The following is a 14619-nucleotide window of genomic DNA, read 5'->3' as shown; positions in this document are numbered from 1 at the left end:
GGCTGAGTCAGACGTTCAAAGTTAAACAACCAAACCTGCAGCTCAACTGTTTGTTCAGGGGATGGAAACATGTGGCTGATGGACAATCAGGTCGTCACTGACTTTTACTTCATTACCTGCTGATGAGTTCAACAGTTTAACTTTATTCCATTTATCCTCTTTTACTGCTTTATTGTTTTTGTTAAAAAACAACCAAAACAGAACATTCTGAAAATAAAAGAATATTAACATATATTTACTGGGTAAAAAACTAAGAATATTTAAAAAACACAAAAAAACGATAAAACATTTGACAGAATAAATATTTGAAATCGAAAATAAGGATCATTATAGTAAATTCAATCGAGGTCATCAAATTGAAAGCCAGCATCAGGTGGAGCAAGACAAAAAGATTTTGCAGTAACAGTAGAATCAGTAGTAATAATCTAAACAAAGTAGAGATTATAATATTAGTGGTAGATTTGTTATATTTCTTATTACTTGCTCTTGTGAAATAATGTAGATAGTCACCGCTTGAATCAGTTCATTCATTCTCTTTATCATGGCCCACAGCCCATAGTGATTTTAGTAGCAACCCTGTAAAGTCTGAAGCTTAGGCTAAATTAGCTTTGATAACATGCTACCAACTCCTGAAACTAATTCTGTCAATAAGTTACATTTATATTTTATGTAAAGATCATAACAGTCTCTGATAGTTTAGAATAAACTACAGCTCAGATCTGTTCTACATGAAAATAACCCAGAGATAATTTCTGTTATGATTTAATGATACCTAATTAAATTTGATTTGACCTAACATCTGTCTGTTTGACATATATCTCTAATGAGGAGTGTTAAGATACAAGCATAGACAGAGTTGTTTACTGTATGTGTATATGTATAACTGTATGTGTGTTCGTAGACTAGACCAGGATGTATGAAACTGGCAGAGTTAACAAACCCTCCCCTGGTAAACAGAGCAGCAGCAGCTCATGTCGGACAGAATCAACCGTCCAATCAGCCAACAAAGAGGACTTCATGTAGCAGTTTCAAATTACAATATGCATGATGTCATCGCTGACCAAATTAAATGCGAATTCAATCTATACAATGATATTTAAATCCTCAGTCATCAAGGTGTTTTCAAAAGACAATGACCCCTGACCTTTGTTGTATTGCTAGAACTACACTCATTAATTCTGTTGTCACATTCAAAACTACAATCCTGAAATCATCCCACAAATAAGACTGTTACGTGAATGAACTCAAATTGTATTTAAAATCTTTAAAACCTATAATAGGGACTACAGCTCAAAAGTCAGAACATATAGTTAAACATTTGTACTACTGAGGTTGAACTGTATTTAACCTTGTACTCTCTTGCCCTACTTTATGTATAATGTAAGTAGCCATTTATCAATGTATGGGCTCAGTATTGTTTGATATATATGCTGCCATCTTCCAAAATCTTCTTGGGTGTCAGATGTTAATTTCTACTCTTTTTTTCCATCTGACTGATATTACTGCATCACTTCTAAAGTTTGTGTTTACCGTATTAAAACTAAATCGCCTTAAAGCAAAACAACATTTTGTGTTTTTGCAGTTACATCCTTTTTGTTCACACATAAAATGACTGAAGACAAAGCAAAACATTTATTGTTTTCACAGTGATGGGAGAATAAGTGCATTTACAAAAATCTCATCGGAAATTACATGATTTCAAGTTTTTATATATGAAGTTTCAACTATTCTAAAACCACAAAGTTAAGAAAAAAAACATTACAATCATCAATTTTTTTTTATAATATCAGCAAATCAATCTCAGAGTAACGCAGCTTCCATTATGACTTTAAATTAGACTTTTTAGTCCAGTTCAGTCTCTAAGTCTGTTTAGTTTTGCAGACAAACCAGCTCCATTTATTTTTCCACCAGGGAATAGACTGTTGCCTTAAAGGGCACATTACTGAGCTCATAGGAGAGTGTTTCTGCTTTCACTTTTCCTTCCAATGTTCTTCCTCTAGACTCGGACTGAAACCAGTGACTTCTCTATCACAATCCTGCTGCGCCCCTTTGTTCTCTGGTTTTACACAAATCGTCTCTACCTGGTTTTCTTCAGGGTCAAAGGGACGAACTCTGTAAATATCTGTAAAAGATGAATTGAGGAAATTAACGTTGATTTATATTTTACACACATTCACAACAAAACATCTAGAATGTGTTCAGTGTTTATTTTTAGATAGCCCAAAAGCATTGAAGTGCACGATCTAACACTTATATCAAAGCTGAAACTCAAAGCCATGTTTACATCATATCAGGAAACACTCGGTGGATTAACGCAATAATACTGTTGGACAAAAAAATCTGTTATTGACAGCTTGTCTTTGTTTTATATAAGGTTTTCTACTTTACCAACTAGGAAAGTTATTAAACCAAGCAGAAAATGTTGAAATTGCAAATCACACTTTGTGATCAGCTCTGTGATCAATGCTTCTTGTATTTAGAGTGTTTCTGATATGATGTAGATGCAGCGTCATGAAACGCTGACAGACGTTATCAATGATGATGCAGGATTGGTTGGTGATGTCTTCAGCCCAAAATGTCAGCAAAGTTTTATAATTAGGTAATTAACTATCACAGCATGGTTTAGCATTATTAAAAGCAACACCATTTAATTCTTACTCAGCAACAGCGCCCTCTGTAGCCACACATGCTGATTAATTCTGTTCCGTCTCTGAGCAATAAAGCGGTTTTCATGTTTTTCAAAACATATTTCCTTCACACTCACATTAGTGATGAGTCAAGACATTTAGTCCCCACTCATTTCATTAATGTGATGTTCAGGAACTGAAGAATTGTCCCTAGATATCAACACACTCTTGAACAAGAGACGGTTGGGAATGGTATCCCACTGGAATGAGAACCACACCATGTAATGGAACCAGGAAACTGTATCATAAGACATTTGTTGCCTTATTGGGGTCAGTGGAGACTGTTGTAGGTCTTGGGTTATATCATTACATGTCATATTGATAAAAGTTGCATAGGTACCAGTTCTCCTTCACAGCAGCAGACCTTGAGGCTCAGAGGAAAAATGAAGATGCAAACTCAGACAGGCAACCGTCAGTTTGTTGGGTTTCCTACCTGAGTTGTGTTGGATAAAAGGTGCTGGTGGCTTGTTGGTTTCAGAAAAGGCGCTGCTGTATGAAGATACTGCCGGACGGATTGAAGTTTCGGTGAAAGTGTCAGAGACTATCGAGGACGAAGAGGATAAGGTGAAAGGCTGATTGGTGGGTACTTCAGATGATGTTCGGATGTTCGGTAGGATGATAGGATTTTGGTTTGGTCGATTTTTGAAGTTTGTATGGAAGATGGGGCACTATCAACACAAGATTTTAAGCAACCATGCAGATCTAAAGGGTTTTAGAGAAGGTCTTTGTTGATTGTGAAGAACTTATCAAAGCAGGCTTGGGGAACATGAATTTTTCCGTTTGATGCTTCAGAAGAGACCTTTAAAGGAGGAGCAAGGGCATAGGCAAGAGTACACCATTCCAAATGGTTTCTTGGGGGAGGTGCTTTGTTTGATAATGACGTAGTAGAGGCTTTCGGAAGAGATGGCTAGTTGTTCAGAGGGTTTGAAGATGTCAAAGGAGGTTGATCTTGGATGAGCAGGATCAGTTTCTTGGATTAGGAATTTAAAAAGCTCGAAGCTTCAGGAGGAAACAGGCAGAGGCTGGAGCTTTGACACCAGTAACGTTCACAGAAGAAAAACCCTCAGTCTTCAGGAGAATGAAAAACTGGATGAAGAAGAGTTTGGCAGGTGGGAGACATTTGCTGTCACAGTAGGAGGCAGGAGCGTAGGTCGGGCAGAGAGGTGGGTGAACAGAGGGACTTAGAGACAGGCAAGGGATGGATGGAGGGGTTGGAGTTAGGAGTACAGAGCATCAATACCTGCAGGAGTGAGGACCAGAGATTGTAGGAGGTCCGATAAAGAAACAATCCCTCTCACCACATCATTACTGTCGACCAACACCAAACGATGCACCTGTAAACAAAAAAACAGGATTCACGATAGGCTGCAGTCTAATCATAAACCCTACCTCCTCTAAGTTAGTAGATGTGGACCAAGCAAAAAGTATTCCACAAATAAATGTTTGCCCAGGATGATTTCATTTAGGACAGTCACAGTGTCCAAGCTTGAATTTAATTAAGGCAGTTGTGTATGTGTGTGTATCACCTCGGCCTTTGCAATGCGGTCAATGATGGTCTCCAGTGTTTCATAAGGGTAACACTTGAGGACTCCCTCCATGCAGCAGGCTCTGGAGGCCACAGCCTCCCGCATCGTCATGTTCAGGTTGTTGTAGTTTTTCTGGGCTGCGAGATTCTAAAGGATAGAAATAAACAGAAAACTACACTTATTTCACCAGCAGCAGTTGGTTTCACAAAACCTAACCTACAAGGTTCAATTTAACCCACATCCATCATTAAGTGTTGACAGCCATCTTTATTTACTCTCTAAGTTCGACCAGTCTACAGATGCTTATGACTTGCTAGCTATGTCAGCATCTAGAACGAATGAAAATGAAAATGTAAATCACAGGATTTATTTGTTCATCGCTGTTATAGTATAATTGTGACTTACAATGACGTCAAACCTGGAGTACAGCGCCACCACTTTACCTAGAGAGGAACGACAGATACAAAATAAATATAAACATAGACAGATGTTAACTTATGTCATGTAACATAAAAGATATTCAGCCTTTAAAAGAAGATATTCTGGTAGCCACATATTTCACCACCCTGAAAGTGAAGTTAGTTTGACCTTTAGACACTGTGTTGTAATCTTCATGTACAGAAATGACTGAAACTCTCAATTCACTAAACTGTGATTCTAATAGTTAAGAGTAAATTAAACTGTTAAATTTGAGCGTGAGCTTGGGGCTACCTTGCTCATTGACAACAGGCAGAGCCGACACTCGTCTCTCTACGAAAATCGTCAGGGCATCGTACACGGAGGCCAATTCCTGCACCGTCGCAATTTCTTTGAAAGTTCCAATTGACACTTCACTGATCCGCTTCTGAAGAAACCTGGGTTTGGGAATCATGGATCCCTGCGCAAGGGTTGAAAACATGTATGATGGTTTGAGTTAAATCAAAAAGATCCTTTTCTAGCCTGGAGTAAATAAATATTCACAAAGTGTTGAGTTGCACAATCAAGTCCTAACTCACAAAGATGTGGAGGAACTTGAGGATGCGTTTGTGAGTGAGGATGTGAAGGACGTTTCCTGATTCCGGGTCGATGACCGGCAGGCGGTGGATCCTATTCTTCAACAAAGAGTAGATGGCATCGAACAGACTGAGCAGACGACAAAAATTGGGATTAGGATTTTAAAAGAAAAAAAGATTTAATAAACAAAACATCAAAAACTGCTCCTCTTGCATACAATACACAAACCGATATGATACAATACAATATGACACAATACGATGTGATACAATATGATCCAGTAAAATAAGAAAATATTTAATTAAAATAAAAACATGATAAAAAAAGGAATACAGGAATAAGTAAATATTAACAAAAGGAAATATATATATTAAAAGAATAACAATACTATATACAATGTCAACAGAATTGCACAGACAGACATTGAGCATTGCACAATAATAAATAAATAAGTTAAACCTGATCTTAGTCCCAGAATTTGTAGCAAAACTAGATAAAATAACGATAAGAAGAAATATTACAACAGAATAAAATAATAAAGGAAGAAAACTACATCATTGAAAGGGGCCCTATTCACCTTGATTCAGGAGTAATGCTGATCAGTCTGTTAATGGAGTACTTCAGATAGGTCTCTGCAAAGAGAAGAAGACACAAGTTCGAATAAACACAGATGATTTTATAGCAAGACTTTTGGTGCTATATGAGGAGGTGGTTGTTTAACAGACCTCTCCATGTCTCTATCTTGTGTTCCTCCAGCTCATAGATCTGAACCTGCAAACACAACAAACTTCTCAGATCCAACAGGGACGGTCCTCAGGTGTGATGTGTACATCTTATTCTATTTTTATTAAGATTATACTGGTTATCCTGATATGTGACTTCACTTTAATGTGCGTCATGTCAACAAAACAACAGACACAACAGCTCACCAGAGGAGACTTGTAGTATCGATGAAGAATGTTGATGAAGTCGGTGATGGTCAGCATTCCTGCACGCACGCACGCACCCACGCACACACACACACACACACACACACACGATGCAAAAATCAAACATGGATTTATCACCAGACTTTATCCTGCCGCCCACTTCTGATTGTATCACCATCTCTCCATCTATTTTGATGTTTAACTTCAGTAATAAGAACAATCAAATAAACATAAAATGCAGCTCAAGCCTTATTAAAAAAATGTAAAAAAAATAAAAAAAAATTAAACCATGTTGAAAGGGAATCCATTTATAATATTCAATGGAAAATCGAACTATAAGAGAACGTTTCATGACTGTATTTTTTTGTAGTTTGTGTGCAACGCTGCAGCAGTGAGTTACCTCAGTAAGCGGTTTGAAACATTAATATGCCTTTAGGTTGAAAATCAATCACGCGTGAACATGAACTTGGTTTGCACGTTCAAGGCTGCAGCTGTTTTGAATACGAGCAGAAAACTGACACCCACAGACCTGGTGTCATGATGATCATCTCTGCGTGCTGAGCGAGGTGACTGAGTTTGTAATGCAACACATATGTTATGTCGCTGACCTGCTTTCCTCAGAGTATTAGCAAACAAACTGGCATCATATGAAACTACAGTGAAGAAACCTGAACCTTTCACCCCTGAGCTTCAGTAGAAGAGAACCCAGCGTCAGTGTCCAACTATTTACAATTCAAACTCATACTTTTTCAGATTGTATGTGATCATTATAAAATTAGAAATGATTGTTTGTATTTTAATTATGTGCGTTATTAAGGGAAACATGTCCTTCTGTACGTGATGGACAATATTAGGAGTTAAAATAATCAGGATACTAAAATAATGGTTGGTTAACACACTTGGTGTGAGGATGAACCTGAATATGGACCATGCATTTGTTTTTAATACATCTTAAATAAGGTCATGTCTTTGAATCAAAGGTGCAGCTTGAACTTTCTCACTGAGGTACACTCAGCTTATTTACTGCTGCATGTTTTTTACGTGTAGCTAGATTTGTAGGCGATGTCTATGTCTGGTACGAAACTTCAATATTTCCCATCTGGCAACGCTGCTGCTGATGTGTGTTTATGCAACAAAGGCAGATACATGGACAGATGAATTGGGGCTCACCCACAAAACACTGAAGCTTGTTGTCCCACAGAGGCGCTGCCCTCACACCATTAGCCACCAGAGCAAAGAAAGCCTTCTTCACCTGAGGAAAAAGAGATTCTTCAAATCTTACAATGCAAAATTGCCAAAAAGGAGGGATAATAATAACAATTATAATAATAATAATAATAATAGTATGTTATTATTATTATGGAGTACTTCAGATTATATGTTATTATTGTTATAATTATTGTTATACCTGTAGCGTTGTGTCAAATATGACCAGTTTGGAGCTGGTAGGGATGGCGTCGTAGCAGCAGTGACTCTTCATGAAGTTCATGTATATGAATGGGTCAGGGTCTGTGTCTGCAGGGGGCTCCCCAGTATACGTGCAGCCACCTATAGATAAACAATTACACACATGAACTGGTTAAAAACAAAAATATGATTATATATTTTTTTACAATCTGGATAAATGTTTGGGGGTTTGTATTTGATATTTGCATCACATGGTTTCCATATTAACTCAGTTAGGTTGGGATTCGTTTTGTTTGGAATATGTGAGGTTGTAGACAAACAGTCGCAGAAGATTAGATTCACACAAACTGACCTTCTTTACCTCTGCTCTTCAGTGATGAAACATCTTCATCCTCATCCTCGAATATCTGAAATAACGGAACCTGGATGAGGGAATAAATCAGAAGTTTACTGATTTAATATTAAGATATAACAAACTTACAGCAAGAATAACCCTCCATGGCTCTTGTAATGCTTTTCATTGAGAATTTGATCGCAAGACCATTTCAGGTCTTCTTCATCATGCAGGACAGGCAGAAGGAACAGCTTTATCCAATGTTTTTGGAAGAGACTGCAGTGAAAAGTCTTTAGAAGTAACTGTGCCAAGTGCCTGTTGGTTTACATCGTCTGAACCTGCTGGTGGAAGGTTTAAAGTGGTGATAAAGATGTTCACACTGTACATTCTTAACGTTAACTTGACCTCAGCTGGCACAGAGCCCCGGGATCACAATGTTAATTTAAATCTTGCTGAGGTCATGCAAGCTATATATATAAAACATGACGTTTGCCCAAAGCTGATAAAAGACAATAGACAAACAGTCAGGTTCAAACTCTGAAAAAGAGATCATCTCCTATTCTTACGGGGAATGAGAGATTATTTATGATGCAGGATTTAATGTGATGATTAGTAAAAGGCATCATCAACAGTATTTTTATATTTGTTTTTATTTCAAACATAGTCATTCAATGAGCTTTGAGCTTATGTCACTTTCTGCCATATCATAAAAAAAGGATAGTTCAGTTGTTTGCATTTTAGCAGACATATGTTAAGTTAAGGTGTGCACTCAGCGTCAATATTCTCATTATGCTACATGATGCGCTATAATAATAAGTGTTTTCTTTTCGTTTTCTAACAGCTTCAGTAGAAGAAACAGCAGAACTGCTCTGACATTTATTTTCATCTGGAGCTGCAGCTTCTATTGTTGGTCAGTTTCTTTTATGCAATATTTGGTGAATTACACTGCCAATAATAAGAAATACAACTCCTAATTTTACTTCACATTGCTTTTACACTGAGATTATATATGTAAAATACTTATAAAGTCAAGTAGGAAATATCTGATATTATATTTATAACCTAATTTTCATGAATGCATCATGGAAATGTTTTGATGATATTCCATTATATTGATAATATTTATCAGAGATAAAACCTATTTTACAATCAATGACAGTACAGTATTTAGGGTGCGTTATTTTGTATTATTCTAGCCTGACCTTTCACCCTCATCACCATCTCAGTTAACAGAATCAGTTAACATTTTGGGCCAAGTGCTGTTGGGATTAGGTTGTTCTCACAGTCCAGACTTTATCTGGAATTTATCCAGTTAAACAAAAACCCAGGTTGTGAATGTGCTACACTTCAAAAAAGGTAAATAATAACAGATGACGCAGAAGGGTTCGCTTCAGGTAGTAAAAACAAATGTTAAGAATAGCAATGTAAAAACAGACTTGTGTTTTTCTCTTTGCAGCTTCTCAGTTACAAAGTCAAACACACAACAGCACACACACATACACACAAACACACACACACACTTCAGTTTCCAAACACACACAGAACAAACAAAGAGTGGGGGGAGTCAGCCGAGAGCTTTACCTCAGGAAGAGGCTCCATGGCTGGGGAAGAGGAACAGGCCGTCTGCCTCTGCGGATCCAGACAGGCAGGTAAAAACAAGGGCATGAAAACAAAAGACTGCGAGATTCCGACACACGGTCGCCCTGAAACATCTGTGGAGATCTGCCACCATGTCAGATAAAGAGGTGATGAAAGAGTCCACACATGGTCAGAGGAGGGGAGGAAGGAAAGAAGGGAGAATCAAGGAGACGAGGGAGTGGGAGCAGCAGCAGGCAGCTCTGGACAGCTGGGTCTGGACGTCTGGGAAAGACTGACGTCTATATCTGGACCAAAGGGGTGAGAGGCCTATGGCACTCACACAGAGAGAGAGAGAGAAGGGGAGGGAGAGAGCGGGAGAGGCAGGGGAAACATGTAGAGAGAGAGCAAGAAGGGAGGAGGAACACACACAGACCCTACATGTAAATGTTAGTGTGGTGACAGGAATCTTTATCATCCAGGGTGAGAACATCAGGACGCAGCATCATTTAGAAAACACACAGAGCAGAGCAGTTAAAGCAGAAAAAGATGAAGAACAGTGAAATAAACAGAACCGGATCATTATTAAAGTGGCTGAGAAAGATGAAAGAAGCCCAGACACGACACTGAGGATTAAAATAAGACTGGATTTACCAACTAGTCAAGTTGCAGGAAACATGGTCTCCTCTTCACTTCCTGAGAACCTGTGTCAAATAATGGCCAGAGAGATTTTTTTTGCAGAGAATTATGATGTCACATAAAAGTTGACCTTTGACCTTTTGGATGATTTGTCATTATTTCATAATTTCCAGTTGTTTGTCTTTAGACTGATCTTTGGACAGGTGCGTACGTGTCAGGGAATAACTCTCCTTATCTTTTCCAATGTTTCGTTATTTCTCAGATTCAAAAACAAATCTGATATTTAAAGGGCCGGTATCTATGATGTTTGGTGTGGATCCAAATAAAAATCCAGTTCTAATGAAATTGAATGTGGTTTTTTGAGGGAACTGTTGGGCCTTGGTGGAGGTTTGAACTTTACAGTTATATTCTAGTTAGTACAAGAAATCTTGACATGTTCGGTGAGCTCACAATGACCTTTGACGACTAATTTCCTCTTACCAGTTAATTCTTTAGTCCAAGTAAACATTCGTGCCAAATATAAAAAAATTCCCTTGAGGTTTTCTTGAGATATTGTTTTTACAAGAATGGCACACAGTGGTCATGTTTGTACAATCATGTAATTTGTGCATGATGGGCTAGAATGTGAGAAACTACTCAAAAAATCATAAATTAGTCCAATAAGTAAAACTGAAAACAATAATGATCAGGTTAGTTGAATTTGGTAGGAAATCGTGAAAAGTAAATAGAATAATTTGCACCTCAGGTCACTGAATAACAGCTGGTAAACAACTTAGTTAGTAAATATACTGTACATAACAGACATATTATCCCAATGACACAAACAGGACAAAACACAACAGTTTTTCTCTTAATACCCAGTCTTTTTTTTAATGTGTGAAAATACTTTGTGTTTGTTTTATAATCTTTGTGACTTGCTCTGTCAAAGGTGTAATATTGAACAAATTTTACTTTCCAATAATTTGTTTGTCTGTAACATAAACCGTAACAACAATGAGAAATAATCCACTGGTGTTGTGGCAAATAATTGGGATGAAGTAAGTGAATGAATAAATGTATACATCTAGATCTACGACATGACAGCTCCTCCTGTGCGGCCAAAGCGTCTTGAGCGTGGCAGTAGACATTTTAGACCCCGCCTCCCCCATCTTTGCAAATGGGACTTGGGCCAAACTCAAATTCTCAGATAAAATTATCTCAAGATAGCTTTGGTCAAGTTAAACAGATTTCAACACTGATGTTTTTTCAAGTGTTCATTTTTCTGATAAATTTGATTTATTTGATGTTATAAAAACAGGGTGAAATGTCATGCTTGACAGCTGGGACTGACTCCTGATTGGTTGAGAGGTTGTATCGGCGAGTCCTCAATAGTTCCTTCCCCCTGTGCAGACTCCAAATACTAAGTTCAAGATGGTAGCGTTAATACGGGGATATTTTGGCTGGATTCTCAGAAGGTTGAAGGAAGTGGAAACGGATCTTCATATCTTCATGTATCAGCAAAATTCATGCAGCGGGAGCAGAGAAATATTCCTGCTCACTCTCAACAAATATTCCTCTTGTTTCTGGAAACCTGGCAGAAGATAACCCACTGTAAAGATGAGAGAAGTGCAGCTTTAAGGGTTTGCCAGTGCTTCTGTGGGAGACGTTCCAGTTTCATTGGGTCAAACTATTTATAGACACACTGAACTGCATCAGAGGAGTATCGTCTCCTTCTCACAGAGCTGAGTTTACATGCAGCCTTAAAAGTCAGGAAAATACTGATCACGCACATTTAAAAAATGTGTTAAAAATAACCTTTGAAAATCGGGTTTAAATTCAAATAGGCTTTTATTTCCTACAACTCCAAACAGATCATCAGAGGAGCAGAAATCTAAATCAACGATCCAAAAGATTTTAATTATAACTGAGCAGAGAAAATCCCTGCAGTTAATTTGAATTTGTTGGTGTAGAGATCTACTGCTTTAAACTAGATTTTATTTAATAAAAATCAAACCAGATATTAGAAGTTCCCTGAATCCAGTCCACAACTATAATTTGGACCTTCCACTATACAGAACTTTTCTAATAATAAACACAGTTATTTAACCGGGCCTGTCACTGCTGGTCACAGAGAAGAGCTCAGATATTAATAGTTTACAACTATTTACAGTCCTGACACACATTCAGTTTAACAAGGTCTTTACTCCTCAACAATTCTCTCCACAGCAGTCTAGGCATGTTTACATATATATAGCTTTGATATAACAATACAAATAAACTAAAATACTATAGTAAATTTCATTTGTATTGGTGTGGGCGGAGCATCTCAGACAAGCAAAAGATTTAAAGCAACACAATGCAAGTTTAAAAGTAGAGCTGAACTGTAGATCAGTTAAAGAGTTTATCGCCAATATTCAGCAGGAAACATTTAAAATATTAAGAATTCCAAAGAGTTTGGTGGATTTGTTACAGCGGCAGCTCTTCTGGTCCAGGAAGCCGGGTATTATGGGCAATATTCACCATTCAGTTGTGTGTCAGTGAGTGGGACGATACAGTCAGAGCTCGATAAACAGATTGATAGACTTTGTTTTTTTCTCTATTTGAAAACTAATTCCGTTCGGCTGTCTGAGCGATGATGTAATCCCCACATGTTCCTGCAGAGGGCGCCATTGTTCTATAAAAGTTACATAGCGTTGAATTAATATGTGTAATTACAGTGAAGACAATAATTAAAAACAAATACAAGACTCCAGGTATGAGATGGCAACTGCTTAGACACATTAGTCTGAAAATAAAGTTGCTCTTTAAAAATGTGGTTCTGGAGCTGCTGATGTAAATAAAGCCTCTTTTCTTTCCAGTGAACTTATTTTTTCACACCACCCATTTTTAAGACATGCTCTCAGATCCAGAGAGGAAAATGCATAATTGATCCAAAACTGTTGAACAAATTCATCTTTTTTTTAAATTATGGAAAAGAATAAACAAGATAAAGATTCTTACTTGTACCTCAAATGACTTATTTTGAAAGTCATCCTGAGCAACGCATACAGCCTTTTCACATAGAAACTTTACAATTGTCCAGTTAGTAAAAATATTATCATCTTCATTTGAAGCATTTCTTTTACATTAAAAACACCTTAAAATGCAGTGATGTGTAATATATATGTATATGTATAACACACACACACGCACATATATATATATATATATATATAAATATATATATAAAAACTCATTCAGTAAAGCAGCAAACAAACCTAATGGTGGTGCTGCTGTCAAGTGGAATCTGGTAAATGTGTTGCAGCAGATTCAAACATTAATACTAATATGAAGTTTTCCCCGACAGAACTGAACGTTTATGTTTCTTCATTCAATAAATAGAACGGCTTTCAGACATGATGAACACAGAAGGAAATTAATCGGGTCGGAAATGTTCATAGGAAAATATCGTCAACTTGCTCGCCGTAATCTTCCTGTCCGGTCATTTTCCTGATGTATTCATGGACTCACTTCGACATTTTCTGAGGTAGCACGGAAGGTTCTGGAAATGGTCTGGAGCAGCTGACTTGGATGTTTGCTTTCTTACAATCAGTCCCTCTGGAAAATGTCTGGAGTTCAGTGCACATCTGAAAGCAGCTCAGTTGAGCCTATGAGCCTCATTCAGAGCAGGTGAATAAGATACGTACACAGGAGCATTAGTGCAATGTTGAAGGAAAAAATAATTAAATCGTATTATGAAATAAAGTCGTAAAATTTGACCTTTCTCCTATTGAAATAGGTGTCCAATACTCTGTCATAGATAAGACTAAATTGAGGCGTTTTTATATGTTTGACCTTATCTAACCTTCGTTTTAGAAACTTCCAAATGAGACATAAAGTGATATATGTATTAAGATTATGCACAAATGTACCAATAAACCCATAGTGGCCTTGACTTTTCAATGATGGATGTGTGAAGATCAGCTTATACTGCGTCATCAGGGTTTGGTAGTAACATCTTCAGGAATTATTGCCAATTCTTTTTTAATACACATCGGTCGATATATCAGTATCTAATATTTTTTACTCCCTCAGTATCGACATCATCCCCGAAAAACCTGTATTCCGTCAGGCTCTAGCAAAGTTGGAAGGAAGCCTAGCAGGAGTATTTCACAGATTAGGTTGCGTACCAAAAGCCAATGAGGACTAACGTGTGCAGGAGCAGGCACATGAACACGGCACAAGACTGTAGGTTTGAGGGGGACATGAATCTCCTGCTGCAGGTGAGAAGTTCCGTGAGGTTTCAGCAAAACATCACAGGGATTTAAGACTTATCCTTAGATATGGCATGATGGATTAAAACACTTTCATTCTCTGTCACAAGACAACAGCAGAACTTACTTCTCGATTTTAAATGGCCTTGCAAAATGGTGTTGTGTCGACTGCGCCAGGTTCTAACAGAGATCTCATTGCAACGGTAACGCTGCCGACTCCTTTTGAAAGTTTGTACTGAATCGTCATGTTTTATTGTAAATGTGACCATGACGGACAATCATGTGTCACGTGCATGG

The 14619-nt window shown here is 37.6% G+C and overlaps 1 protein-coding gene across 4 annotated transcripts; it reads right to left on the bottom strand.

Moving 5' to 3' along the window:
- Positions 1 to 1657: 1657 nt before the first annotated feature.
- On the bottom strand, positions 1658 to 10157 carry prkag3b (protein kinase, AMP-activated, gamma 3b non-catalytic subunit). 4 transcript variants are annotated; one of them, XM_061088620.1, is made up of 14 exons: positions 10106 to 10157; positions 9458 to 9505; positions 7895 to 7964; positions 7544 to 7683; positions 7306 to 7387; positions 6136 to 6194; positions 5932 to 5977; positions 5784 to 5838; positions 5209 to 5335; positions 4925 to 5090; positions 4619 to 4656; positions 4214 to 4360; positions 3928 to 4021; positions 1658 to 2122 (listed from the first exon to the last, which is right to left on the bottom strand). In XM_061088620.1, the coding sequence occupies exons 2-14, from the start codon at positions 9473 to 9475 to the stop codon at positions 1971 to 1973; spliced, it is 1194 nt and encodes a 397-aa protein (XP_060944603.1). In that variant the 5' UTR covers positions 9476 to 9505; positions 10106 to 10157; the 3' UTR covers positions 1658 to 1970. The 4 variants fall into 4 exon arrangements, 3 of the variants coding, with proteins under 3 accessions (XP_060944603.1, XP_060944602.1, XP_060944601.1); XM_061088619.1 differs by lacking the exon at positions 10106 to 10157 and having other exon boundaries at positions 7904 to 7964; positions 9458 to 9774; XM_061088618.1 differs by lacking the exon at positions 10106 to 10157 and having other exon boundaries at positions 9458 to 9773.
- Positions 10158 to 14619: the final 4462 nt, after the last annotated feature.

The sequence above is a fragment of the Limanda limanda genome, chromosome 16 (assembly GCF_963576545.1).
Source record: "Limanda limanda chromosome 16, fLimLim1.1, whole genome shotgun sequence".
NCBI classification, from domain to species: Eukaryota; Metazoa; Chordata; class Actinopteri; order Pleuronectiformes; family Pleuronectidae; genus Limanda; species Limanda limanda.
Note: the sequence above shows the minus strand (reverse complement) of the source record. Positions and strands in the feature narration are given on the sequence as shown.

Excerpts from the sequence above, each read along its gene's own strand:
- prkag3b (XM_061088618.1), bottom strand. The coding sequence starts at position 9,541 with ATGCCCTTGTTTTTACCTGCCTGTCTGGATCCGCAGAGGCAGACGGCC. Across the intron at positions 7,965-9,457 it reads CCATGGAGCCTCTTCCTGAG|GTTCCGTTATTTCAGATATT; the intron begins GTAAAGCTCTCG and ends TCCCTCATCCAG. Across the intron at positions 7,684-7,894 it reads GAAGAGCAGAGGTAAAGAAG|GTGGCTGCACGTATACTGGG; the intron begins GTCAGTTTGTGT and ends GTTTATCTATAG.